The sequence below is a fragment of the Myotis lucifugus genome, unplaced genomic scaffold, assembly GCF_000147115.1.
Source record: "Myotis lucifugus unplaced genomic scaffold, Myoluc2.0 scaffold_3, whole genome shotgun sequence".
Classification (NCBI taxonomy): Eukaryota; Metazoa; Chordata; class Mammalia; order Chiroptera; family Vespertilionidae; genus Myotis; species Myotis lucifugus.
Genome location: NW_005871051.1, coordinates 27,230,899 through 27,257,066, shown reverse-complemented (window position 1 = coordinate 27,257,066; position 26,168 = coordinate 27,230,899). Strand labels below are relative to the sequence as shown.

The following is a 26,168-nucleotide window of genomic DNA, read 5'->3' as shown; positions in this document are numbered from 1 at the left end:
AAAAAAAAAAAAAAAGACACCACCTCTATGTGTGGACCACCAAAAATAAGAATACCAGGCCATCCTCAGCCGCATCATGCACACAATCCACAAGAACAAGTACTGCCCAGATTTGTGGATGGAAGCCACCTGCAGAGCCAGCACCATCCTGGCAGCCAGAAAGAAGCTGTGATGGTGAAAAGGAAGCCAACCCACCCCACCAAGAGTGCCTGAACACAACCCCCAAAGTAATAACGATGCCACCAGACTGCTATCTATCTCAATCAATAAGTATAAAAATATCAATGAATAAATACAGTAATTCTCCATATCCAGAGGTTTCACATTGGTGATCCAACCAACCACAAACCAAAAATATTTGGGGGGGAAAGTCCCAGAAAGTTCCAATAAGCAAGCCTTGAATTAACCACACACCAAGCACTATGCTGAATCCCTGTGAATGAAGTGATGTGATAGCAACCCTGCTATATATGCAAACACTGTGTATTTTATACAAGGGACTTGAGCATCAGAGGGGGGTCCTGGAACCAATCCCCCAAGGATACCGAGGGACAACCGTATAAAAGTATCCAAAGTGGGAAGTAAAGTTGAAAAGTATAGGTTGCTTTACATCCCTTTATTCCACCTGGTCATTCTTCACTGGATCATCTCATTTTTAAGGCACAACAACCAAAACTGGATACCCAAGGTTTTAATAACTACAATCAAACAAAGAAGCAAACAAGCAAAAAGGACTTCACAGCTTGCCAGTCATATCCTTTCTATACATCTACTTTACATAGCTACACAACATTGCCCTTTTCCACAGGAAAAATACATTCCTTATTCATGCCTATTTCAGGTTCAACAGCAAACATTTTCTGCTATTATACACCTGACCAGTCTTCCTTGTCTATATCACTGGAGGTTTTATCCTTGAGAATGCCTGAAATTACCCGTTAAAGATCAGTCTGTGATTACACTCTATGTTTCTAACTTACAAGGTTTAATTGGATCTTTTCCCTATCTTACAAAATTAGATTAGCAACCCAATTTAATTTTACCTCAAGTTCAGATGAAAATGTTGACTAGAAGGAATCCAAGACATTATCCTTGCTCTCTTCCCCTGTCCCACCAATTCCCATCTCTCCCACAACAGGGTTCCTCACGGTGCACAATGCTTTGGCACTGAAATTCCTTGGAAACCTGGAGACTCAAATGAAGGCTTAGAATAAAGAAGATAGAGAAATTGTTCTTACCTCCTGCACATTGGCCAGCTCCAGCAGTTCTCCAAAGACATAGACTCCAGGAGCCTCCAAGACTTGGTTTATGAGAGCAGTGAGGGCTGAGCCACTAGTACCTTTGGCTAGTAAAATAAACTGTTCCAGGAGGTTACTTGAGGGTTTCTGTTCACCTGCCATTCTCTGGTCTTAAGATCTGTCCAAAAGAAAGGTGTTTCCATCATTTTTCCTTCTCCTTTGCAAAGTCGATGCTTATTTAATGCTGGATCAGATATCTGAATAATTTTATAGCATTAAAAAAAAACACACAACAGTTACAGAGTCCAGATGCTATGACCACTTAGTGAGATGGGTAGGATTCAACCTGGAGTTAAAGGGATTCTGTCCTTATGCTGAGGTTTGAAACATACTTAGTAAAAGCCACTTTATCCCCATTTGACCCTCTCCCAAAGGCAGCATGTTCTAAACCCTTAAACCTAACCAGGACTTAAAGAAACACACAGGAGTTTTCCAGTACCTGTTTTATATTCACCTTATTTATAGACTCGTTAAGAAAAAGAAAATCCTGCCCATACACAGAGGTGGCAGATGTAAGCAAAAGCAATCAGTTACAGCTTTCAGTGTGTCCTTCGACCCACCTACAGCCAGGTACAGATAAGGAAAAGACCCAAAAACAGACCAAGAAAGATGTCTCATTTAATCAGAAAAGTTATTTAAGCATAGAAAAAAGGGGGAAATCATCTTGAAAGATAAGCAGCAACATATTCAAACTAAGAAAATACATGGTGTGTAAGTCCATGAAAAAAAATCCCTCAATTTGGCCTTCACATATCCTACTTGATATGTGACATTTTACTAAACCTGACTTCAGAATGTGTATGAAACACCCAGAAAACAATGAAGATATTATATTGCCGTCCTGAAGACATTAGGGGCAGGAGAGTCCCTCAACTGCATGGTCCAGGGGTCCTCAAACTTTTTAAACAGGGGGCCAGTTCACTGTCCCTCAGACCGTTGGAGGGCCGGACTATAGTTTAAAAAAAAACTATGAACAAATTCCTATGCACACTGCACATATCTTATTTTGAAGTAAAAAAACAAAACTTCAAAAAAAAAAAGGCTCTCCTAACTTCAAAAAAAAGGCCCAAATAACTGCAAAATAAAAAAAAAAGGCTTCCTAACGTCAAAAAAAAATAAATCCTAACTTAGTCTTATCTCGGTCCTCAGGCAGCAGCAGGCTCTACACAGGCAAGCTCGTGACTCGACCGATCACACCCGAGACTGAGAGGAGTCGAGAGACAGAGAGAAGGAGGGGAGTTGACAGTGCGGCGCTCATTCCACATATGCGCACTGCCGGCCGGGACAAGTCGACTGCTAAGCAACAGGCAGCGCGGCAAAAACACCCTGCGGGCCGGATAAATGTTTTCGGCGGGCCTCATGTGGCCCGCGGGCCGTAATTTGAGGACCCCTAGCATAGTCTAACCACGTGCTGAGTGTATGTGAGCGCACACAATGCACACCTCCTGCACGGGAATCCTGCGTAAGAAAAGATTACTCCTTCAAGAATGGTACTTATTGGGCCGGATGACAAGATGAAGGAGAAGAATTATAGTAAGCTGAAGCAGAGAACAATTCAAAGAACGATAATTTGGCGCAAGAGAAACTAAGTTTTCCTGGGGAAGCAGGCACACAGGGCAGCAGCAGTCCTTTTACAGTATTAGAGAAACAAGTCTGTCGCCTCACTTAAGGTCACTAAGGTCTTGTCGGAAACAAACCAACAAAAAAAGTGAAGTGCCAGGGAATAAAGGTTGCTGAGAAGGCAAGTGGGAAGAGGAAAGAAGGAGAGAAGGTGGGAGGAAGAAGAGAGGGAGGTGATGGCTAGGAGAGGATGGACGAAAACCTCCTTTCCAAGTGGAACACGTGTGAAGCGATTGAATGGAAGGGACTGGGGTGGAAACGGATTCGACAAATGGGCAGAAATTTCGGTTCTTCAAAAAAAAAAATATATATCGGCCTGAAAAGCAAAGCCCGTGGGGGCAAAGAGGTAAGGAGGAGGCGCTGGTAATCGCTTTCTTCTGGAGTGGGCGGGCCCGAGGAGGAGGCTAGAGACGCAGGGACGGTGAATTCCGTCGTGGGGGGCACTATTTTGATGGGTAGCAGAGGGCAAAGTGGCAGCCTTTCGGTATGGGGAAGCGAGAGGAGCCGCGGGGCGGCGGCTGAGGGTCTCAGGCGGGGAAGGACTTCAGGGAGGGCGGACCGGCGGCGGCGTGCTCCGGACAGAGCGGCGAGTGAGGAGCCGCGGGGCGCGCTCTCCGGGGCGGGGGCGGGGCAGAGCGGCCGCGGGCTTTCCCGGCAGCGGGCGTGAAGCCGAACAACCCCGACTAACCTGGCCTGCTGGGTCCCGCCTTCTCGCTGGCCCCGACCTGTCTTCGCGATCTCTCCGTCCTCTAGGTCGCTGTCTCGGCCTCCCGGCGCCTGCCCGCAGGTTGTCAAGCGTCCATGATCGACCCGGCGTCCGACGCTTTTCTACCTCCGCCGACCCGTCGCCCTTACCGCTCCCCCGGAAGCCTCCCGCTACTGCACTCGAGTTCCGCCCACACTAGGTTCTCCTCGCTGGGGAAGGGGTCCTTGTGGGTCTGTAGCCCAGGAATCGGGTGGGCGGTCGCCAACCGGGGGTCCGCGAGGTCCGAAAGGTTGACGACCGCTCGGGCGGTCCTGGGGCCCAAACTATCACCATCACCATTTCCTGGGTCTGAAACCCACCCCTTTGGTGGAGCTTTACCCCCAGGAGCTCCCTATGGCGACTGCGGCTACCCTGGCGTATGGAGACATATTAAGCCTAATAACTGTTTATTAATCGTCTTTCCATGTGCTAAGTGCTGTACATTGTCTTGTTGAATTTTCATAACTTTATGGCCTACAATAGTATCCCCATTTTTCAGGTGAATTAACTAAGCCTAAAAATCCAAAAGCCAGTAAGTAGCAAAGTCTGCTTTGGCACCTAGGCTATCTGAAGCCAAAGACCATGTTCCTGACATCTATTCAGAAAAATGTTTTAAATAAGCAAGAGCTGGACTGAGTCAACAATGCCTCTGTGACCAAAATGACATTCATGGCTGCATTTGGGACTTACCAACTCCACTGGAAGATGGCTACATAACTGAATACTTAGGCTGATTCCTTTAAAGTACAGTATACACCTCAGGCTTTCAGGTCTTTTTTTTTTTTTTTGAGAATATGTTTATTAAAGCTGGGAACAGTGAAACAAGGAAGGGCCTGCCTAGGATAAAAGAAACAACAGGAGAGAGCCTACGTGGGCCTGCTCTGGCTCTCTAGAAATGTTATGGGAAAGAGGTGAGCCAAGGCGGGGCTGCTGTCAGCTCACTGAAAAGTCAGAAAAACATGGGGCCTTGGAGACAGCAATGCTGCTGCCCATTGCTCCACTGGTTGCAAATCTTGTGGGGAGCCTTAGAGCTTAGGAGAAAGAAAATTCATTCGAAAAGGAGATTCAAGTGGTGTACCCCAAGGAGGATTCTCCGACTTTCAGGTCTTGAAGATGAGGAAAAGACCTCTATTTGCCCTTTGTGCTTTATAGAGTGCAGAAATCAGGACAGATGTGAAGGAGCCTAACACCAACCCATTCATGTATTCAAAAAAATTCTTTAGCACCTATTACTTTCTAGAATGTTATATGAAGAAAAAACAAGGTTCTTGCCCTCAAAAGCTTCAATGTGTTAAGTGCTATGAGAGACAACACTTTGGAAGCACAGGAGAGTATGTTGAGGAGGAAGAAAAAAAAACAGGCATCTTCAAGGCAAAAATGGGAAGAAAAGGGGGCAGTGATCACAGTTACAGGCTTGCACTGTGCAACATATATTGATGCAGAAAAGAAACCCAGAACAGCTGGAACCAAGGTTTCAGAAATTAGGGAGACAGAGCTGGAATCAGGTCATCCAGGGTCTTGGAAACCACAGGCCTGGCACCATACCCAGTAAATACCTAAATACAGCAAAGTATCTACCTGTGAGAGCTTACTGTCCCCTGGAAGAGACAGGCCTATCTGACTATGATAGATGGTTGCCACAGGCACCTAGGAATACAGGCAAGGCTCTCCTTGGGGAGAGGAGATCTAAGGCACACTTCTGGGGAAGATGAGGCTTGAGTTGAGCCTGGAAGAATAAGCAAGCAAATCAAAAAGGGTGAAAACCATATAAAAGAGGTTTTATTTGCTCTTAAGGGCACTTGGGGGGCTAGCTTGGGGTTTTAAGCTGTAGAGAGCTATGAATAATTGCCATTTTAGAATGATCACACCAGCTGCTCTAGGAATGGATTGGATGTGGAGAGAACTGGAGCAGGGAAACCCTTGAGTGACTTGATGTATTCCAGATAAGAGACTGTGAGATCTTGAAGAAAGGTAGTGGCAGTTGGGCATGTAAAAGAAGGGATGTTGTTAGAGACATTTAGACCATAGGTGCTACCATAAATATTCCAGCAGTGCCTCCACTTCCTCCAGGACAATGTGCAGACTCCAAGGCTGCAGCTAAAGCCTTTTGCACTATGCCTCCTGCCTACCCTCCCATCTTTGTCTTGCCTCACCCTCTTTACAGCCCAAACTCCAGGCCTTGCCTTGCCCACCACAAACTACACCCTCACTCACAGCAGGGCCTGGAGCTAGCTCTATCTTCTTTGCAAATGTCTCCCCTCATAATTCCCTGCTAAAATCCCACCAACAATACCCTGAACTCCAAGATGACGTCACTAGTACCACTGAAGGAGGAGAAACTCATGGATGTCAAAATGGGAGCTGCCAACCTGAATACTGATGCGGGATTTCACCCCTAAAGGCACTGCTGAAGCATTTCAAAGAGGTTTCTACTGGTATTACAACAAGTATACCAATGTCAAGAAAGGGAGCATCGATGGGGTTTCTATGGTGCTGGCAGCTTCTGTGTGTTTTAACTACCGCCATTCGTATAAGGAACTCAAACATGAGCTGTGACTGAAGAGCACCACTGAAGAGGGCCCAATGTGGACTCCACATTCCTGACCATGATCTTTGTCCAGCACCTGTGAATCCTTTCATATTGTACTTAATAAAAGATGACTGGTTAAAAAAAAGTTTTTAAAATAGAATCCTACCAACCCTGTACACAAAGATTTCTTAAACTTTATGTAAAAAGCATTAATTGTAAAAGAAAACACAACTATTGCACTAGAACTAAGAATTTCTGTGTATCAAAATACACCAGTAAGGAGAGTGAAAGGACACGCTACAAACTTGGAAAAGATATTTGCAAGCATATATAATTCCATATCCAGGCTATAAAAAGAACTATAAATCAATAAGAAGACAAACAATAAAAAAAAAAAGACAAACAGCCCAGTAAAAATAAATAAATAAAAGATTTGAACAAGTATTTCACAAAAGAAGACATCCAAATAGCCAATAAGCACATGGGAAGGCCCTCAACACCAGAGACATTGTAAATAAGAACTATATGTTATGAGATGCCACATTTAACCAAACTGGCTAAAAATAAAAGACTGGCAGCACCCAGTATTGACAAGGTTAAAAGTGAACTAGAACTCTTACATTGCTGGTGAAGGTGGAAACTGCTACAAACACTTGCATAACTAGCAATATCTACTATTGCTGATCAACATAGCCAGCAACTCCTCTCCTGTAAATGAATACATGAGTCCACAAAAAGAAACATAAGAATGCTCATTGCAATTCCTGGCCCAGTAGCTCAGTTGGTTAGAGCGTTGACCTGATATGCCAAGGTTTTGGGTTCGATCCCCGGTCAGGGCATATACAAGAATCAACCTATGAATTTGTGAATGGGTGGAACAACAAATTAATATTTCTCTCTCTCTCCCTTCCTCTCTCTCTCAAAATCAATTTTTTAAAATTGATTTCAGAAAAGAAGAGAGAGATAGAAACATCAATGATGAGAGAATCATCCATCGGCTGCCTCCTGCACATTCCCTACTGGGGATCGAGCCTGCAACCTGAGCATGTGCCCTTGACCAGAATTGAACCCGGGACCCTTCAGTCCATAGGCCGATGCTCTATCCACTGAGCCAAACCAGCTAGGGCTAAAATCAATTTTTTAAAAAAAGAATCAACCAATGATTGCATAAATAAGTGGAAGAACAAATCAATGGATCTTTCTCTCTTGCTCTTTCTAAAAAAAATCAACCAATTAAAAAAATTATAATAAAGATTGCTCATTTCAGCTTTGTTAATAAAAGCCAAAAGTTGATAACTAATAACCTAAATGTCCATCAACAGTGCTATATGCATACAATGGAATACTATTCAGCAATTTTTTTTTAAAAAGCTACTGCTACATACACATGAATGTCACAAAAATATTGATGAATGAAAGAAGACATTCATATTGTACATATTGTATAATTACATTTAAATGAAACTCAAGAACAGATAAAACTGATCTATGGTAATAGAAGTCAGAAGAGTGGTTATTGGGATGGAAAGATGCAGTACTGACTGTAAAGGGGCACAACGGGTCCTGGAATAATTCTATACCTTGATTTGGGGGGTGGTGACACAGGTGTACACATATGCAAAAACTGTGCCCTTACTGAATGTTAAAAAATCTAAAGAAAATTTTTTAACCAAGCAAAAAAAGATTCTACTTATCCTTCACATTCAAATGCCACCACCTCTATCAAGTTTTGCCAGCTAGAATACATCTCTTCATGACAGCCTCTGTAGCATTCTGATGTCCTTTCTTTTATGCCATTTATCATGCTCCATCTCAAATCTCAGTGGAGTCTCCTCATTTCCCTAACTAGATTATTATCTTCCTGTGGCAGTAACCATGTCTTTCACCTTTTACTGACAGAGGGCCTGGTAAATAAGGAAAGCTGAGAAAACTGTTTGTTGAATTACATGGAAGGAAAAATTGGGTGGGTACCCATATGGGTTAAAGGGGAACAAAAAGAGGAAGGCCTAGAAAAAGAAATAAATCTCCAAGGAAACCTTAACTTACACTACAACTATTCCTGAAATCTCATTAAATGTCACCTTGAGCAACAAAGAATGAATCAAAATACCAAGTCCTACCTAGACTGAAGATGAACAAACATCACACTTACAGGAAATCCACCAAATAAATGCTTACCTAACCTCTGGGTGGTTTCAACCTGTATGAGGAAATTTCACCAAGGAGAATAATAATCACATAGCCATGCTGCTAAAAATATCGCCAGCCTGGTGTGCAAAAAGCTCAGACAGCGGGTCAGGAGACTTAGGGCCTAATTCTAACTCTACCCCAACTTGCTGTGACCGGTGGACAATCTCTTCGCTTCTGTGGGCCTCGGTTTCCTCATTTGTAAAACAACAGGGGTCGGATTAGCAAATTCTCTGAAGTCCTTTCCTGTATTTATATTCTGGGTATACAATCACTCTCTCCCAGTCCAACGCAGGAACACAATAGAAACCCCCGCAAAACACGTAAAAGGCGCTCCAGACCATAAAACCAACATGATTTTAAGGAGTTATTTTGTTACATTATCTTTCACGGTTTAATCAGTGTTTTTGTTTGTTTGCAGCCTTACCATGATTTGCAGGAGATTTCTGAGTTCCATGTAAACAGGAGTTACCTCTCTGTGGGCTGTCATCTTCTTTTAGAGTGAAGAGGGTCTTCCCGCCTGGTCCCAACTCTCGAGATTCAAAAACCACCAAACCTGAGAGAGGGTTTATGAATTTGCGCACACTGCGCGGCACACTGAAGTCTAAGTTACAGGGGAATAGGGTTTATGGAATGCTGGGATTTGTAGTCCCTGGGCCTCTTTGCGCGCCGGGACCTATGGTTCCCCTGTGCGCCCCTGGAATGCTGGGAAATGTAGTCTTTGGTTCATCGCACAGTGCAGCCTGCCGTCATCTCAGCACCCAGCGGCGGGAGCGAGCCCTTCGAGCCTCTGCAGATCTGAAGCCAAACCTCCGGGGAGCAAACTCTAGGCAACAAGAACGAATGAAAAATTTGCCCTACGGGACTTCCCGGGGAGGGCCCTTCCCATCGACGCTCTTCAACCCCCCCACCCCCCCGCGAAGCCGCTACGTGTTTCTATTGGATGAGCATAATGCCAATCGCCGAGACGGGCTTTCTATTGGCTCTTGGGCGGGCACTCCAAGGCTAGGGGGAAGGAGAAGGGATCAGGAGCGGGAGCTGAGGGGAGGGAGAGGCCGGTCCTGGTCTGGCAGCCGCCTCTGCTCGCCGGAGGTCTCCAGGCGGGGCTGCGGCTCAGTCCTCGGCTCCGGGGCACCGTCTGCGAGGCTCCGCCGGGCCAGCGTGGGAGAGCCGCGGGCGGCAGCTGCCGCATCATGTCAGCCAAGGACGAGCGTGCCCGGGAGATCCTGAGGGGCTTCAAACTGTATCCGCCCGGGAGCGGGGCGGGGTCGGGAGGACTTGGGAGGCGGCCGCTCGCTGAGGAGACGGGCCAGGGAAGGGGGCCGCGCCAGGTGGGCACCACGAGAGTGGAGGCGGGGGAGAGGAAAGGAAAGGCTTCCCGCGCCCCCGACGGACCGGGCGCTGGAGGTGGGGAAGGGGGCGTCCTGAGAGAGGACAGGGACGTTGACTGGAGCCCCGCGGGGGTGGAGGCGAAGGCGCCCTGGAATTGGGCTGGGAAAGGCGCCGGACGCCGGGAACGGGTGTCGGGGAGGCCGGCGTGGGTCCGAGCTCCAGCCCGCGCCCAGAGGCCGCGAAGGGGCTCGGCTCCCCGGGAAGGGCCGAGCGGGCGCGGTGGTCTGGCCTGGAAGCCCAGGAGTAGCCTCTTTGGCGGGAAGCCCCTCGGGGGAGCAGGGAAAAGTGACTTGGAGCGACGGTCCTTGTGTGGGACAAATGCAAACGCGTGTGTTAAACTCTCGGGTTCCCCCCTCCCACACCACCCCCGTCTTGTTTCCACAACTTCTCTTCCTCACTTGTGGCTCCGCGGGGCTGGAGCAGAGGAAGGGGGGGAAGAGAGGTCCTGCATCACCCTCATCTTAACTCTGTCTTGGCCTCTGAGGCGTTGGGCTGTGCTGCTTCTCCCTCAGCTCCTCAGCTTTCTTTCCAACAAAATGAGAGCCATGGGCTTGTGCGTGAGATGCCTTGAAGTGTTTTGGTTTTGCACTGGGACTCCTGGCGAAGGTGTCTTCGCTCGGGTAGACAAGGTGGAGCTGTCCAGCAATTACTTGATTACGCTGGGCACACAGTAGGATAGACCGCAGTCGGGTATAGAAATCATTGCCTAGGGCCTGTTGCGGTACCGCTTGTGCAACCTCTCCTTAATGCAGGGAGGAAGCTTTATGTTTTAATGGAGTGTTAAGTGTGTAACCATGTAATACAGGTGAAAAATATGCAATCTTGTACAGTCCAATTTTATATTTTCCTGCTGACCTTAATCTCTTCTTACCACGTATGCATACAATATGGAACATTCTTAAATTCCTCTCTCAGTGAAAACGTGGTCACCACTTTAGGGGTCCTCCCCTGAGGTTTAGGAAGCCACTGTTTTCTGAGCCATGTGTCTTCACAATGCCCATTTCAACCCTGCAAATTTTAATGGCTTTGTCACAATCAGAAACCAAGTTGTTAGTAAATTTTAGCACACAAATGCAAAAGTTACAAGACATTTTGAATGTACAAATGAAATTTTCCGAATGGAAAGCTAATCTGCTGTGCTTGTTTAAAACACACACACACACACACACACACACACACAAAAAAAAAAACGGAAGTCGTCACCTTTGCATACTGCCATTTCAGTAGTTTTATATAGCTCCATGTACTTACCATGTTTCTCTTCATAATGGCACCTGTAAGTAGAATAGGATGGCTGAAGTGTTAGAAGAGCTATGGCATGGATTTTGTTTTTCCCTTAAGTAATTTATATTGTTACTTAACATGTATACTGTAGACAGTAAGCCAGAGACTGGAGAATTGTGATATTTCAGAAGCAATATTTTGTCAGCTTGGAATTAACATATTGCTGAAAACAAGGAGGGGTCTTGTTAATAGCTTTTGAACAGAGCAGAAAGGGAAAGTTTGAGCTTTTCACCTTCAGTCTTGGTTCTTGGACCTGTTGAGACAGAAGCTAAGGGACAAATATGGAAAACAGTAGAAAGCAGAACCTCTGTCAGCCCAATAGAAGGGAAGGTGAATTAACCAAGTCAGTAATGACATTAGTGGGTCAAGAAACACATCTTCAAGGCATTTGATATAGGTTGATTAAATTACAAGGGGAGCAGCCACACTAAAAAAAAAGTTAGCTTGGGAGCAATGGAATGCTCATCCTCTGGTAGCTTTTTTTGGCATCTGAGAATTAAGAGAGAAAAGGAGCCCTGGTCGGTGTTGTTCAGTGGTTGGAGCATTGGCCCCCCTCACACTGAGGGGTCTCCGGTTTGATTCCCAGTCAAGGGTGTGTACCTGAGTTGCCATCTGGTCCCCCACCCTGGTCAGGGCAAGTTCAGGAGGCAACCAATTGGTGTGAGAAAGAAAGACACATCACATTGATGTGTGTGTGCCTCTGTCTCCTCCTCCCTCCCTTCCGCTCTTCTAAAAAATCAATAGAAAAAGTATATCCTCTGGTGAGGATTAACAAAAGGAAAGAGAGAGAGAGAGAGAGAGAGAGAGAAAGGAGTTCTAGGATTTGATACTACCTTCAGGGAAAATAAATTTTTTTTATTAAGAAACTACCTGACTGTTGTCAACCTTTTATTGAGTAAATTTTTTCTGAACTTTCTTTTAGAGTGTCTATTTCTATAAAAAGTTTTTTTAATTACCATGATATTCTCCTACCACATTGACTATGTTGGTTTTTAAAATTTTGGGGCCAGTTTGGACAACAAATTATGTCTTCTTTTAGTTTATATTTCCCTCGATCACTAGATCCCTAGAGAGGTGATACTGGACTGTAGAGCTATGCTGCCTGCATTGGAATCCCAGCTCTGCATTCCTGGTTTTGTGTCCTTGAGCAACTTCTTTAACTGCTGCCTCAATTTCCTCATCTGTAAGTGGGGATAAAAATAGTACCTATCTCATAGGGTTGTTGTGACCCTAGACCCGTGGTGGGCAAACTGCGGCTCGTGAGCCACATGCGGCTCTTTGGCCCCTTGAGTGTGGCTCTTCCTAAGCCTTAGGAGTACCCTAATTAAGTTAATAACAATGTACCTACCTATATAGTTTAAGTTTAAAAAATTTGACTCTCAAAAGAAATTTCAGTTGTTTTACTGTTGATATTTGGCTCTGTTGACTAATGAGTTTGCCGACCACTACCCTAGACAGAGCACCCAAACTATGAAACTCACTATGCATAGCATTTCCTCTGAGAGTTGTTATGAGGATTAAATGAGACTGCATATAAAATGCTTAGTACAGTGCCTGGCACATATTAAGTAATAAATGTTAAGTGCTGTTATTATTTGTTTTATTAATTATTATTAATAATAGCAGTAAAGATAATGTTGCTATAAAGCCATTTATTTTTCTGAGATATAACCAATGTCTTCATGCTGTTATTCTCTTTTCTTACTGAGAAAAATATAATATTTTTGATTTGCCTCTTAGAAAAAATGATTTAATTAATAAGCATTTATGTATACCTAGTGCTTATCTTGTTTTCTAGGAATTAATTACATTCCAATTTATGGCCAAAAGAGAACTAGTTTATTTTTTAATATGTTTTTATTGATAATCAGAGAAAGGAAGGGAGAGGAAGAGAGAGATAGAAACATCAGTGATGAGAGGGAATCATTGATCAGCTGCCTCTACACACCCCCTACTTGGGATCGAGCCTGCAACTCCGGCATGTGTCCTCACTGGGAATCGAACCATGACCTCCTGGCTCATGGGTCAATATTCAACCACTGAGCCAACCAGCCAGGCCAAAAGAGAACTAGTTTGCCTCAGAAGGTTTATAAAAACACCTTTTACTTGTGTTCTTGCATTTCCTCTCTATAGTTTAGTCCTGGGTCCCCCATATCCTCTTTGTTGTAGCACCTTGATCTTTGATTTTACTTCCAGTCAAAAATAGTTTGCTTTACATCTTCTATTCACTTAGTTTTCCTTACTAAGAATAGTCAAACTTTTTTTTAATGTCAGTATTGCCTAAGAGAGGAAGGGAGAGAGAGATAGAGAGTTAGAAACATCGATGAGAGAGAAACATCGACCAGCTGCCTCCTGCACATCTCCTACTGGGGATGTGCCCGCAACCCAGGTACATGCCCTTGACCGGAATCGAACCTGGGACCTTTCAGTCCACAGACCGACGCTCTATCCACTGAGCCAAACCGGTTTCGGCTCAAACTTTTTTTTTAATGTCAGTATTGCCTAATAGATGCCTTGGCTAAGTGTTAAAAATGAGTTTGAGATTTATGCTTTCCTAAAATATAGTTTGTGACTATCAACCCCAGTTCTGGTAAAGCAACCAAAGCACCACTCATATATCCAATGAACACTGTTGATCACAGATTGTCCAGTCATGGACTTCATGTAGATTGTGATTGGTAGTGTGTTTTCCAAGACACTCATGCATGGACTCTGAGAGGTTGTTACTATTATCCTGAATGGATTAAGAAGTGAATATAATGTCCTGTTGATTATGTTATTTTGCATTATTTGGGAGGAATTTAGAGTATAATTAGATACTTATAGTCTTCTTCAAACCTAAATTTCTTTCCAGGATTGCGAATATGGTTTATAGTGAAACATTTTAGTGACTTCTGGAGAAATGGACTAGAACATGGTAAGACTCTCATGGAAAATTCTGGTTATTACTATATTTGATAAAGGGCTAGCAATGGTGCTGAGGTTTGGCAGCTCTAGGTTCTTATTAGGCTTAACCTCACTTTTGCCTCACAAGCCTCCTTTACCAGCACCCTGCATCCACAAATCCCCATGATAGAGAAGGACTTGACTTTGGAATGTATAGATCTGTCCTTAATCCTGAGCTTTAGCATCTTTGGAATGTATTTCAACAGCCATCTTATCTAGTATCTGACTGTTTCAACCATTGCTTGAATGCTTAAAACTCAAATTTTAAAAGCAGCATTTTTTTTTCCTTTTGACCTGCTGGTAATTTGAAGCTGAGAAGGAAAGCATATATATTTTTTCTACAGTCCAGTATCCATAAAGATCTCAGCAGACTGGACTAAAGAAGCACACTATTTATGGCAAAGAAGGTGATAGTCCCACTGTAAGAACACACATAGGGAATTTGTTAGGTACAATGAAGGGGGCGTGCACAGTTAAGTGTACCTGCTCTAGAGGAGAGGGACTTGAAATGTGCCATTTGTTCAATAATTGGAAAACTGAGAAGTTTTAACCTGAAGCTGAAGAGTTGGGCAAGAAACATGAGTATTCTCTTCTAAAGTTTAAAAAACTAGCCCTGGCCAGTGTAACTCAGTTGGTTGGAGCTTCCTCCCCTAAACCAAAAGGTCAGAGGATCAATTCCTGATCAGAGCACATAACCAGGTTGCGGATTTGGGGCGCGTGCAGGAGGTAACTGATCAACATTTCTCATATTGATATTTCTCTCCCTCCCTCCCTTCCTCTAAAATCAATTTTTAAAAATCCTTTAAAGTTTAAAAAACTATTATGAAGAAGAATTAAATGTGTTTCATGTGGCTCTAAGAGAAATACAAGACTCAAGAGTGGCAGTTACAGGGGACAGAGTTTAACCCAATTTCTAACAATTAAAGTTACCTGCAAAAAAACTACATTTTCCAGAAAGTATTTTAAACAGCAGATGGATGCCTGTCCATCAAGAGTAATGCAGAGGGAAATTATGTATGCATCAGATGAGGTATTAGAGTGGATGGTCTTCAGAGGACTCAACTCAGATCCTTTTCCAACACTACAATTCTTTGATTTTGTGACAATCTTTCTTGGTTAACAAGAATGGTTTTCAGCAAGTATTTCCATTGAGATATGCACTACACCTAAAATAGGCAAAACATTTTTTGTGATTTGATGTAATTAAAGCAAGCTATTTCCTTTTTGTTTTTCAGACCATTGTTAGATACTATTGAAGTATGTTTAGAGCATTGTGGATCCACTGATTTAGAGTCACAGAGAGCAGTTATTGCCTCTGAATTTAGATAAAGTATACAGAACTAAACATAAATTGCTCTAATATAAATAATACTACAAATATAGCCACAAGAAGAAAGGGGATGCCTAACAATATCTTGCATTTCTATAGTCTTTTTCGGCTTTTCAAAGCACTTTGATAACTTATCACAACAACTCTATACAGTATTATCCTTACTTCATAGATAGAAAATTAAGAATTGGTGAGGCTAGCACTCAGATAAAGGCAGAACCTTAATTTAAACCTTAACTGCTATTTTCTACAATGTACCATAATGCCTCTCAGGGGAATTAATTTTTTTGCTGTATTATTGATTTTGAGTTTAAAGTTTTTTCTCATGTTTAAGTCACAGGTTTATTTTTCACTTGAAAATTATTCTCTTCCATTGTGGTCATATCCCCTATTTTCTTTGGTTTCCCTCAACTCTCAGATACAAAGGGCAAGATTTAGCCTAGGATAAGAAAGAATTTTCTAACAATTAGAGTTGCCAGGGAAAAAAAAGACATTTTCCAGAAAGTATGTAAACAGCATGTGTTAGTCAGCTAGAGCTGCTAAGACAAAATACCATACATTGTGTGGCTTAAACAACAGATATTTATTTCTTAACAGTACTGGAAGCTGGAAGGTCCAAGAACAAGGTGCTAGCTGATTTGGTTTCTGGTAAGGGCTCAGTTCCTGGCTTGCAGATGGCCACCTTCTCCGTGTCCTCACATAGTGGAGAAAAAAATGGATGGGCAGCCCAGCTGGCATGGTTCAGTGGATGAGCGTCAACCTATGAACCAGGAGATCACAGTTTGATTCCCAGTCAGGACATATGTCCAGGTTGCGGGCTCGATCCCCAGTGTGTGGGGTGTACAGGAGGCAGCCGATCAATGATGCTCTATCATTATTGATGTTTCTGTCTCTCCCTCTCCCTTCCTCTCTGAAATTAATTTTTTAAATATATATAATTTTTAAGTGGATGGACAAATCACAAGAGAGTCATAACTATACCATGTGTGGCACCACTATCTGGGTGACAGTTCTATTTGGAAATGATGGTTCCTGGAGAGGTCGCTGCTAAATGAAAGCTTTTTTAAAAGGGCCTAAATCTGAGACTCTAGCCTGATAACTTTCATGGAATAAGAGGTGAGAAATTTAACAGCAAGCCTTTGTTTCTGAGCCATCTTCTGAGCGAAGAGCAAAGGCAAAGACCTCTGTCCGTAGTGCTGCCACTTACTGGCGGTTCATTCACATGTTTGTTAGCAGGGTCTGTAAGTGCCAGGTAATTTGCTGAACACGAGATACAAAATGGTAAGCTAGTTTTCATATTCAAAGAACTTGTATAAGGGAGAGAAAAAGAAATTAACGATCAGAATACGATGTGATAAGTGCCTAGTAGTATAAAATACTATGGAAACTCAGAGAAAGAATGACTACTGTCGGAGGTGTTGAGAAGACTTCAGAATTGTCATTTGAATAGAATCTTGAAAGATGAGTAGGTGTTGAGCAGTTTAATTTTTCAGATACTGGAGAGTAACAGGAAGAAAAGTGAAGGCATAAAAAATGAGGAATGAGTGTTTCAGGAGGGAGTTGGGATCAATAATGAGGATAAAAAACAAGTCCTTAGAATTGTTGGAAATTTCATTCAAAGAATACTTGAGGTTCTACCTAGAGTCCCCTGATACTGTATAGGTCATTGGTGATCTTTTTGAGAATGGCAGATACTTGAGGAAACAAACTATAATCTGCCAAGATTCGAAAAATGGATAATAGGTGAGGAAATAAAGTCACCAAGAATACAGTAGATTACTCTTTCAAGAAATCTGGTGATTTAGGAAAGCAGAGATTAAGGGAGTAGCTTGAGTAGATGGAGAGATTTTATTAAAGAATTGAAATTACTTACTTAAGCTATTCAACTTTGTGCAAGTTGCTTAACATCTTTTAAAGAAGGATAATGCTTGCTCCATATGCCTTATAGAGATGTTATGAAATAAGTGAAATAATATATGCCAACTCACTTTTTTTTTCAATTTTATTTATTTTATTTTTTTAGGATGCTCTTTTTTATTGTCTAAAATTTTACATATGTCTCCTTTTTCCCCGCTTGACCGCCCCCCGCCCCCGCCAGCCATTCCCACCACCCTAGTGTCTGTGTCCATTGGTTATGCTAATATGCATGCATACAAGTCCTTTGGTTGCTCTCTAGCTCCTCTAGCCCCCCCCCCCACCATTTGTCTCTGGATCTATTCTTGTTCATCAAATTATGTTGATCATTATATCCCACATATGAGTGAGATCATGTGATATTTATCTTTCTCCAACTGGCTTATTTCGCTTAGTATAATGCTCTCCAGTTTCATCCATGCTGTTGCAAATGGTAAAAGTTCCTTCTTTTTTATAGCAGCGTAGTATTCCATTGTGTAGATGTACCACAGGTTTTTAATCCACTCATCTGCTGATGGGCATTTAGGTTGTTTCCAAATCTTAGCTATTGTAAATTGTGCTGCTATGAACATATGCCAACTCACTTTAAAAACCATAGCTCTACAATGCATTCTGCTTACTATTACATTGTTAACATTTATTTATCTTTGCTTTAAAGTTGCTTTCTATTTTTCAAATTTGTAGGTGTCATGTTTCAGGATGTTGATAAAGCCAGAGTCTTAGTGATTATTTAAAATATGTCTATTGATTTTTAGAGAGACAGGAAGGGAGAGAGAGAGAGAGAAACATTGATGAGAGAGAAACATCGATAGGCTGCCTCCTGCACGCCCCCACTGGGATGGAGCCTGCAACCCAAGGATGTGCCCTGACCAGGAATCAAATCAGCGACCTCTCCGTGTATAGGATGATACTCAACTAACTGAGCCACACCAGCCAGGGCTTAGTGATTGTTTTTTTATTCCAGGCTAAACATCTGAAGCCTTTTTTCACCATCCTGGGAAGTAACTGTGGCTCTTGGACTGATAGCAAAGGAAGCCCCCTGGGTGACACATATGTCCCATTTGAAAGCCAAAATCATCTTTGTCTATGCTTTTATTAAGAGTGTTACAACTTGCCGAAACCGGTTTGGCTCAGTGGATAGAGCGTCGGTCTGTGGACTGAAAGGTCCCAGGTTCGATTCCGGTCAAGGGCATGTACCTGGGTTGCGGGCACATCCCCAGTAGGAGATGTGCAGGAGGCAGCTGATCGATGTTTCTCTCTCATCGATGTTTCTAACTCTCTATCTCTCTCTCTTCCTCTCTGTAAAAAAATCAATAAAATATATTTTTTTAAAAAGTGTTACAACTTGAGGAAGTTGATTTTCCTCTCAATACTGCAGCATTTTTTAAAATCTAGGTAAATTTTTGCCCAGCCAGAGTGGCTCATTTGGTTGAGCGTCGTCCTGTGCACCAAAGGGTTGCCAATTCAAATCCTTGTCAGAACACATACCTTTGTGGTTTGATCCCTGGTTGGGGCATACATAAGGCAACTGGTTGATGTTTCTCTCTCTGACTCCCCTCTCTCTAAGCATGTCCTTGGATAAGGATTTTTAAAATAATAATAATTACTAAAACTAAGTAAAATTCAGACACCTTTCACTGGATTTTGATAGAATTCAAAGGAATGTCCCCATGCCTCCAAAAAACATATAAAAAACTGGCTGATCCTTTTGGGAACGTGCCATTGGGAAAAGGCCTTGTATTATCTCTTCTTCAATCAGGAAATTCTGGGAAGCAAATAAAAATGCAAAGGGAGTCTCTAAGAATATCTTTGGATATGTCTATTGTAGCTTGTTTCTGACCAGTTTCAGGTACATATAGGCACATATCAGTAGAATAATAAACCTACTAGAGAAAGAAAGTTTTGTTTCATTGTTTGACTTTGCTAGTGAGAAGGCTGTGTAATGTTTCAAATAGTGATCTTTTTCTCATTACTAAATTACTTACCTCCTCTGTTTCCCAGGCCAGCTTAAATTTTGATTGTATGCTTTCCAAGCATAGTACCTTTGCCAGGGCCAGAGTATTATTTAACAGGGATCTCACCACTGATTACAGTGCTGCATATTATGTTTCAAGGATACTGAAACCTGGTTTCTCAGGGAACCCATTTCTATTTTCTTGTCCCCCATAAATAAAAACACCACAAGAAAAATCACTGGGAAATTTTTGGTAGAGACAGATGTTTAAATGTCCACGAATTAAATTGGTGCTTAAGAATGTACTAAAAGACGGATGCTCTGTATAACCAATGCTTGTGCAAAAGAAGCCTAGAAGAAGGGCTTTGACAGAAATGATATTTAAAAATTCATGAAGGTAAAAGAGTAAGAAGAGGAAATGAGTTCCAAAAGTGAGCAAGGAGGAGAGAGTTTGAGAGGGGAGAGATCATAAAGGCAGAGAGTTAAAAGAGAACAAGAAAAAACCACAACAAAAAAAACTAGGAAAGCAGAGAAAGGCATTCCTATGATGAAAATGCTCAGGATACCTCTAAATAGAAATTCCCTTTTTTTACTGCTAGTTATAGCTGCTTCACCCCAGAGGAACAAGAAAGGAGAGGTTTTTCTTTACACCTGTGATCTTGGATTGAAGCTTTATCTTATATTGCTCTGGTCTGCTGTGGTAGACATTAGCATACAACATTATGTGCTTAGTCAGCCACTTTGCCTGAAAATTCTACTTACCTTGAAGATTCTCAGACAGGTAATGAACCACATGCCCATATATAAGTTACAGGTAGTCTGCCAAGTCATGAATTCAACTTAATGCAGAAGGAGCTTTTAAATTCTAATATGTTTTTACCTGCAATTTGGCTGACTGACTTAGCAGTTCTCCTTAGGGAGAATTTGGGGGGTGGGGGTTGGTTGATTAGTTTGCTTTTTGTGTTTTGCTGAGCTCCAGCTCTAAGTTTCCCTTTCCACAGCCTGCTGAACCCAGAATGAGGAGTTCTCCTGGTTTGGTTTCTAGACACTCTTTAGTGAGCCTTGCTTTCAGGTTGCTCAGCTCAAAAGAGAATTCTAATAAACCCCTCTGACTTGCCCTTTGATTCTCAGTGTGGTTCAACACATATTTGAGTGCCAATCATGTGCTGAGTACTGAGAAGAAAGGATAAATAATATAGTGCCAATGGAATTTGACTTGCAAACTTATATGTGTAGTACATTCTGATAAGTACTGCGATGCAGGTGTAAACAAGTGTGCGGGTGCACTGAGAAAGGATCAGATAGCTTTGCCTCGAATTATATCAGGGACTATAATCAGAGAGGAGGTTGACATAGCACTGGGTCATTGAGGAGCATACTGGAGGGTAGGATGCTTGTTCTAAGCCGAGTGGAGCAGTATATGCTAAGCACTGAAGCACAAGAACATAATGTCTTTAGGAATGGCTGGGGGATAGAGTGCATCTGGAGGCTAGGGTAAGAGGTGACTCTGAAGAATGGACTGAATAGCAGAGGCTAGACTGATTATCTTCCTCCCTCCAATAAATCTTTACTTACTCTCTTGACTTCTTTACCCAGGTTTATAGTAATTTATTATACTTACTGCCCTCCCGGTTGCATAAAATTGTCCTTTCTACTTGACACTATCTTCCTATCTCACCCTTCTCTATTAACTTATAACCCTTATTAACTTATAACCCTTATTTTTTTAAAAATCAACATTCCACAAACCTATTTACAAAGCCTAAACTTTATATATTCCTCAGAAATGTGTATGTCTAAGGATAAAAGGACTTTTATTGTACACTCACACAGGTTAAACTGAGACCCTGTCAGAGCAGAGGTCTTTCTATCCTAGACAGTGCTTATATTATCACTGGTAAAGAACCAGGTTTTAACTTCTAATCCTTCACAGGCCGATATTCTTAGGAATTAAGTGAAAATAAATTCCTAGAAATGTGGCATACAAAATAAAAGTAAAAAGTTTTTTTTAATATATTTTATTGATTTTTTACAGAGAGGAAGTGAGAGGGACAGAGAGTCAGAAACATCGATGAGAGAGAAACATCGATCAGCTGCCTCCTGCACACCTCCCACTGGGGATGTGCCTACAACCAAGGTACATGCCCTTGACCAGAATCGAACCTGGGACCTTTCAGTCCGCAGGCTGACGCTCTATCCACTGAGCCAAACCGGTCAGGGCGTAAAAAGTTTTTATTATTAAAGTCAACAAACAAATTACTCTGCTAGATTGCTATTAAAATTTTTAAATACTTATCTTGTCACAGACTAGTAACAAATGGGTTCACAAACTAGCACCAGTTTGTGGACCACATTTTGAGTAGCACAGCTATAGAATTCCTCCATACAGCTTGTGCCTGATATGCAGTAGAACTTCAGTGCATGTTTGGGGAATAAATAGTGAATGAGATGGTTAGCATGATTATAGTAATAGGAAGGAAAAAACAACAGTCACAGCTCTCTTTGGAGAGTTGGAGGGAAATGGTTGAGAAAGTAAAGAGTACTGTAATAATATTACCCTCGATGCAAAATAATCTTATTCTCATCAGTCTTTCTGAAGGTCGATCCTTTGGCTCTCTACTAAGGCAGATATACACTAGCAAATCACCTGGGTCAATTTCTGAGACATGTTCATTTTTATCTTGCCAAATATGTAAAGCTTACTCTAAATATCTGCAGAAAAATGTCAACCCACTTACCTGATTTAGCTCTCACAAGCAAATCTGCAGGTGGCTAGAATTGATTTAAAATACTAACCATTGTCTTCTAATCAAAGCATCTCTATGTGTAGTAATATGGACCATACTGTCAAATGCTTTTTCTGCCTGAGGTTTTTCCCATTTCCTTCTGTGTCTTCTCAGAAGATTAGCTGAATAGGGTAATAAGTCTTTATCAAAAACTTTGTAACTAACAAGCCTTCTATGTCAATTAAGGTAATTTCATATTGCTTACAACACTGCAAATTTTCAGTTCAGTGAAAATACGAGGAATTCATGGTGTCATTCAGGGGATAGGAAAGTAGGAGATCTATTTTTTAATATTGAAACACATAGCTGCATTCAAAGGAGGTCATTATTTTGAAATATGTGAACTTAATGTTTGAATGCAACTTATAATAGGGAAGTTTTGTTATTATAAGTACAACTAGAGTCCTGGTGCACAAAATTCGTGCCTGGCCGGTGATCAGGGCCAATCTGTGGGCGACCGGCAGGACGATGCGGGGGGGCCACTGACACACACCCTGGCTGGCCTGGGGCCTGTGGGCTGGGGGCAGCTCCTGAGTTGAGCGTCTGCCCCCTGGGGGTCAGTGTGCATCATAGCAACTGGTCGTTTCACCATTTGTTCCACCGTTCAGTCGATTTGCATATTAGGCTTTTATTATATAGGATTCTGTGTCCATTGTAGATCAGTACAGCATCAATAACTCAATACATCATCCTCATTCTCTATTAGCCATATCCCAAGAGGGCATTGTTAGGAAGGGCAAAAGAACCATTTCATGGTATATTTGGGGGTCTGCCTGCTTTTCTTACCCTCTCAACAGTTCCCTTAGCTCTTCTAGGTCTGGAGGCCTGTCCTCACAAAGATACTCAGGACCCCGCAACTGCCTAAAGCCACTTTCTTTCCAAGAGTATGTAGTGTGGACAGACCTCTGTCTGAATGCTAGCTATGTTAGTTACTAGCTGTAAGTTCCTGAGAAATGTCTTCAACTTCTGAGAGCACTACTATTTCATGTGGGTGTCAGTATCCTATATAATAAAAGAGTAGTATGCAAATTGACCCTAACGGCAGAACGACCAGTCGCTATGATGCGCACTGACCACCAGGAGGCAGACGCTCAACACAGGAACTGCCCCATGGTGGTCAGTGTGCTCCCACAGGGGGAGCTCCACTCAGCCACAAGCTGGGCTGACAGGTGACAGCACAGTGGTGGTGGCGGGAGCTTTTCCCGCTTCCACAGTGCTAAGGATGTCCGACTGCGGAAGCGGGCCTAAGCTGTCAATCAGACATCCCCCAAGGGCTCCCAGGCTGCCAGAGGGATGTCTGACTGCCAGCTTAGGCCCAGTTCCCTGGGGAGCGAGCCTAAGCTGGCAGGTGGACATCCCCCAAGGAGTCCCAGACTGCGAGAGGGTGCAGGCCGGGCTGAGGGACTCCCCCAAGTGCATGAATTTTCATTTACCAGGCTTCTAGTTAAATGATATAAAATTGAAAAATAGAAAAGAGGTACTCTTAGTACAGCACTTGGCATATGTATTGAATGTAGGTACCCAAATATTACTTTTTTTTTACATTGCCTCCTCTTTCTTTGAGGACTAACTATAAGCAATGAATATATCCAGGTGCCAAATAAATCTGGAAATATTTTTCATCTTTTTCCTGGTCTTATACTGTACATTTATCAAGTTAAACAAGACTGTTAGAAAGCTAGCTCTGAGGAACGCAAGAATTAGGACTTTGTCTGCATTGATAATGAACCATAAATTAAGAATTATTTAACTTTATAGCCATTATTAGACTAATACAATCAGTGGGGTTTCCCTTAGCCTTTGGAGATTTTATAGAAACTCAGAAGAAAGACCAGAACCTGAGTCTTGGGCTAATATCTGTTCTCCTAATCCTGACTGGACTGATTGTCTAGTGACATCTCTCACCATTGGAATGTGGAAAAGACAACTCCTCAACTGGTACTAGATCTGTTACCTGAACATTGTTGTGGCTTTCTTGATTTTATACAATTTAATGTGGTTCAATAATTTCTGGGAAGCTTGCCTAAGCTAGAAAAATGCCTCTAGTCATGCAACAAGTCCTCTTTATAAATATGTCTTTTACTCATCAAGGATATATAATAAAAGACCAAGAATCAGGGACCCCAAAAGTGAATGAGTTCTGCCCTGTGGAATACACTAGCAGCATAATCTGAGCTGGCATTCCATAACACCAAAAGGCATCCTGTATCCTGCAATATTTGGAAGTGCCTTTCTAGCCTCATGTCCTGGAGGGACTGCTTGGCCTATACCCGTGGTCGGCAAACTGTGGCTCGTGAGTCACATGCGGCTCTTTGGCCCCTTGAGTGTGGCTCTTCCTAAGCCTTAGGAGTACCCTAATTAAGTTAATAACAATGTACCTACCTATATAGTTTAAGTTTAAAAAATTTGGCTCTCAAAAGAAATTTTAGCCCTAGCCAGTTTGGCTCAGTGGATAGAGCATCAGCCTGCGGACTCCATGGTCCCAGGTTCGATTCTGGTCAAGGGCATGTACCTTGATTGCGGGCACATCCCCAGTAGGGGGTGTGTAGGAGGCAGCTGATCAATGTTTCTCTCTCATCAATGTTTCTAACTCTCTATCCCTCTCCCTTCCTCTCTGTAAAATAAATAAATAAAATATATTTAAAAAAATAAAAAACTGAAAGAATTCTAACAGATAACACTTCTCATTTAAAAAAAAAAAAAAGAAAGAAAGAAAGAAATTTCAATCATTGTACTGTTGATATTTGGTTCTGTTGACTAATGAGTTTGCCGACCACTGGCCTATACCATAAGCTTTAGGGATCATGATGTATTCATCTTCTATCCCCAGGTCTTGAGTATAGTCTGTTCCTGATACAGACTGGGCAGATAGGATAGCAGATCGTGTCATATGAATGTTAAGAGAATGGATGTTGTAATCAGGCACTCAAAAACCAACTTTATGACTTATTGGCTTTATGACCTTTGAGCAAGTTACTTGCCATCCCTAAACCACAGATTCCTCATCCATATAAGGACTATAATAATGCCTCTTTCATAGGTTTGTGAGGATTAATTTAGATCTGGATAAAGAACTTAGCCAATATCTGGCACTCAGTACATGTTAGCCATGATCATTATAGATCAGTGATACTGTTACTATTGTGCATGTTACTGCCAAAGATTCTTACACCCAAAAGATGTGTAACATGAATCATCTAACAACAGAATTCTTGGTAAAGTCTTCCCCTTTAGTTTCTTCTATTCATTTAAACAGAAATTTTCTTAGGTATGGCCCATTTGATAAGAAGTGTCTCATAAAGTGTACCAGCTGGTTTATATCATTGCTCCAGATAATTTTATTTATACATGTATATTTTTTAAATTGATTTCAGAGAGAAAGGGGGGGCGGGGAGAGAAACATCAATAATGAGAGAGAATCATTGATCAGCTGCCTCCTGCATGCCCCCTACTGGGGATCAAGCCTGCACCTTGACCGGAATTGAACCTGGGACCCTTCAGTCCGCAGGCTAATGCTCTATCCACTGGGCCAAACCAGCTAGGGCCAGATAATGTTATATGAAAGTTTTCCTATTTTATTATTTTTAGAAGTTATTTTGGAGGAATAATGATCTGGTGGGGACTTATGAATATTTTTAAATATTTACTTTGTCAGTCTAAAAATAAGCTAAACATTTTCAATTTCCATGGGAAAGCCCTCAGGGAAAAAAACTTCATTTGTTGTTGTTGTTGTTATATCTCTAGTGAAGTTTAGAAATTTGAAGACTGTATTGCCAAGAAGCTGCAAAGAGCCCCTATCTTTGAGCTGCTTCTTGTTCTCTCTGCACAGTAAGAGAAGCATTTGGGAAAATAGTCCATTGTTTGTTGTTGGTTCCTAAAGCGCTGCCAGGGGAGACTTATACTCCTGGGTCTCTTCTTATGTCCCCAGGAGGGCGTTGATGGAAGGTGGTTATTAATCTGCACTAACTTCAGTTTATTAGCTGTATTAGTTCCCAAACATGTTTTTGGCAGAGAAATAAATTCTACAAGTCCCCTTATAGTGTTTATCCTTTTCCAGCACTGTAGCCAAGGGTTTTGTTTTTTTCAAGCAATTTTTTAGACATTTCATCTTTTTCCCTCACTGCCCACCTCTCTTCTCCTCCATGCTTGCCTTCCATCCTTTGTGCACACAAAATATTTAAG

At 42.2% G+C, this 26,168-nt stretch overlaps 2 protein-coding genes and 1 pseudogene across 6 annotated transcripts in view; 2 read left to right on the top strand and 1 right to left on the bottom strand.

Moving 5' to 3' along the window:
* COPS7B (COP9 signalosome subunit 7B) overlaps positions 1 to 9,017 on the bottom strand; it is a 24,857-nt gene extending 15,840 nt beyond the window's left edge. For 2 of the 4 annotated variants that reach the window (XM_006082639.3, XM_023762367.1), the window contains exons 1-2: positions 3,607 to 3,735; positions 1,239 to 1,416 (exon numbers count right to left, since the gene is read on the bottom strand). In XM_006082639.3, coding sequence (XP_006082701.1) covers positions 1,239 to 1,400 — 162 coding nt within the window. In that variant the 5' untranslated portion in view covers positions 1,401 to 1,416; positions 3,607 to 3,735. Of the gene's footprint in view, positions 1 to 1,238; positions 1,417 to 3,606; positions 3,736 to 8,807 lie in introns of those variants that run through there. The other 2 variants (XM_023762366.1, XM_006082638.3) reach the window with 2 other exon arrangements.
* On the top strand, positions 5,725 to 6,219 carry LOC102430680 (annotated as a pseudogene).
* A 347-nt stretch (positions 9,018 to 9,364) lies between the features above and the next one.
* PDE6D (phosphodiesterase 6D) overlaps positions 9,365 to 26,168 on the top strand; it is a 49,001-nt gene continuing 32,197 nt past the window's right edge. Inside the window, exon 1 of one of the 2 annotated variants that reach the window (XM_006082635.2) lies at positions 9,365 to 9,623. In XM_006082635.2, the coding sequence (XP_006082697.1) occupies positions 9,574 to 9,623 (50 nt within the window). In that variant the 5' untranslated portion in view covers positions 9,365 to 9,573. The remainder of the gene's footprint in view (positions 9,624 to 26,168) is intronic. The other variant, XM_006082636.3, reaches the window with a different exon arrangement.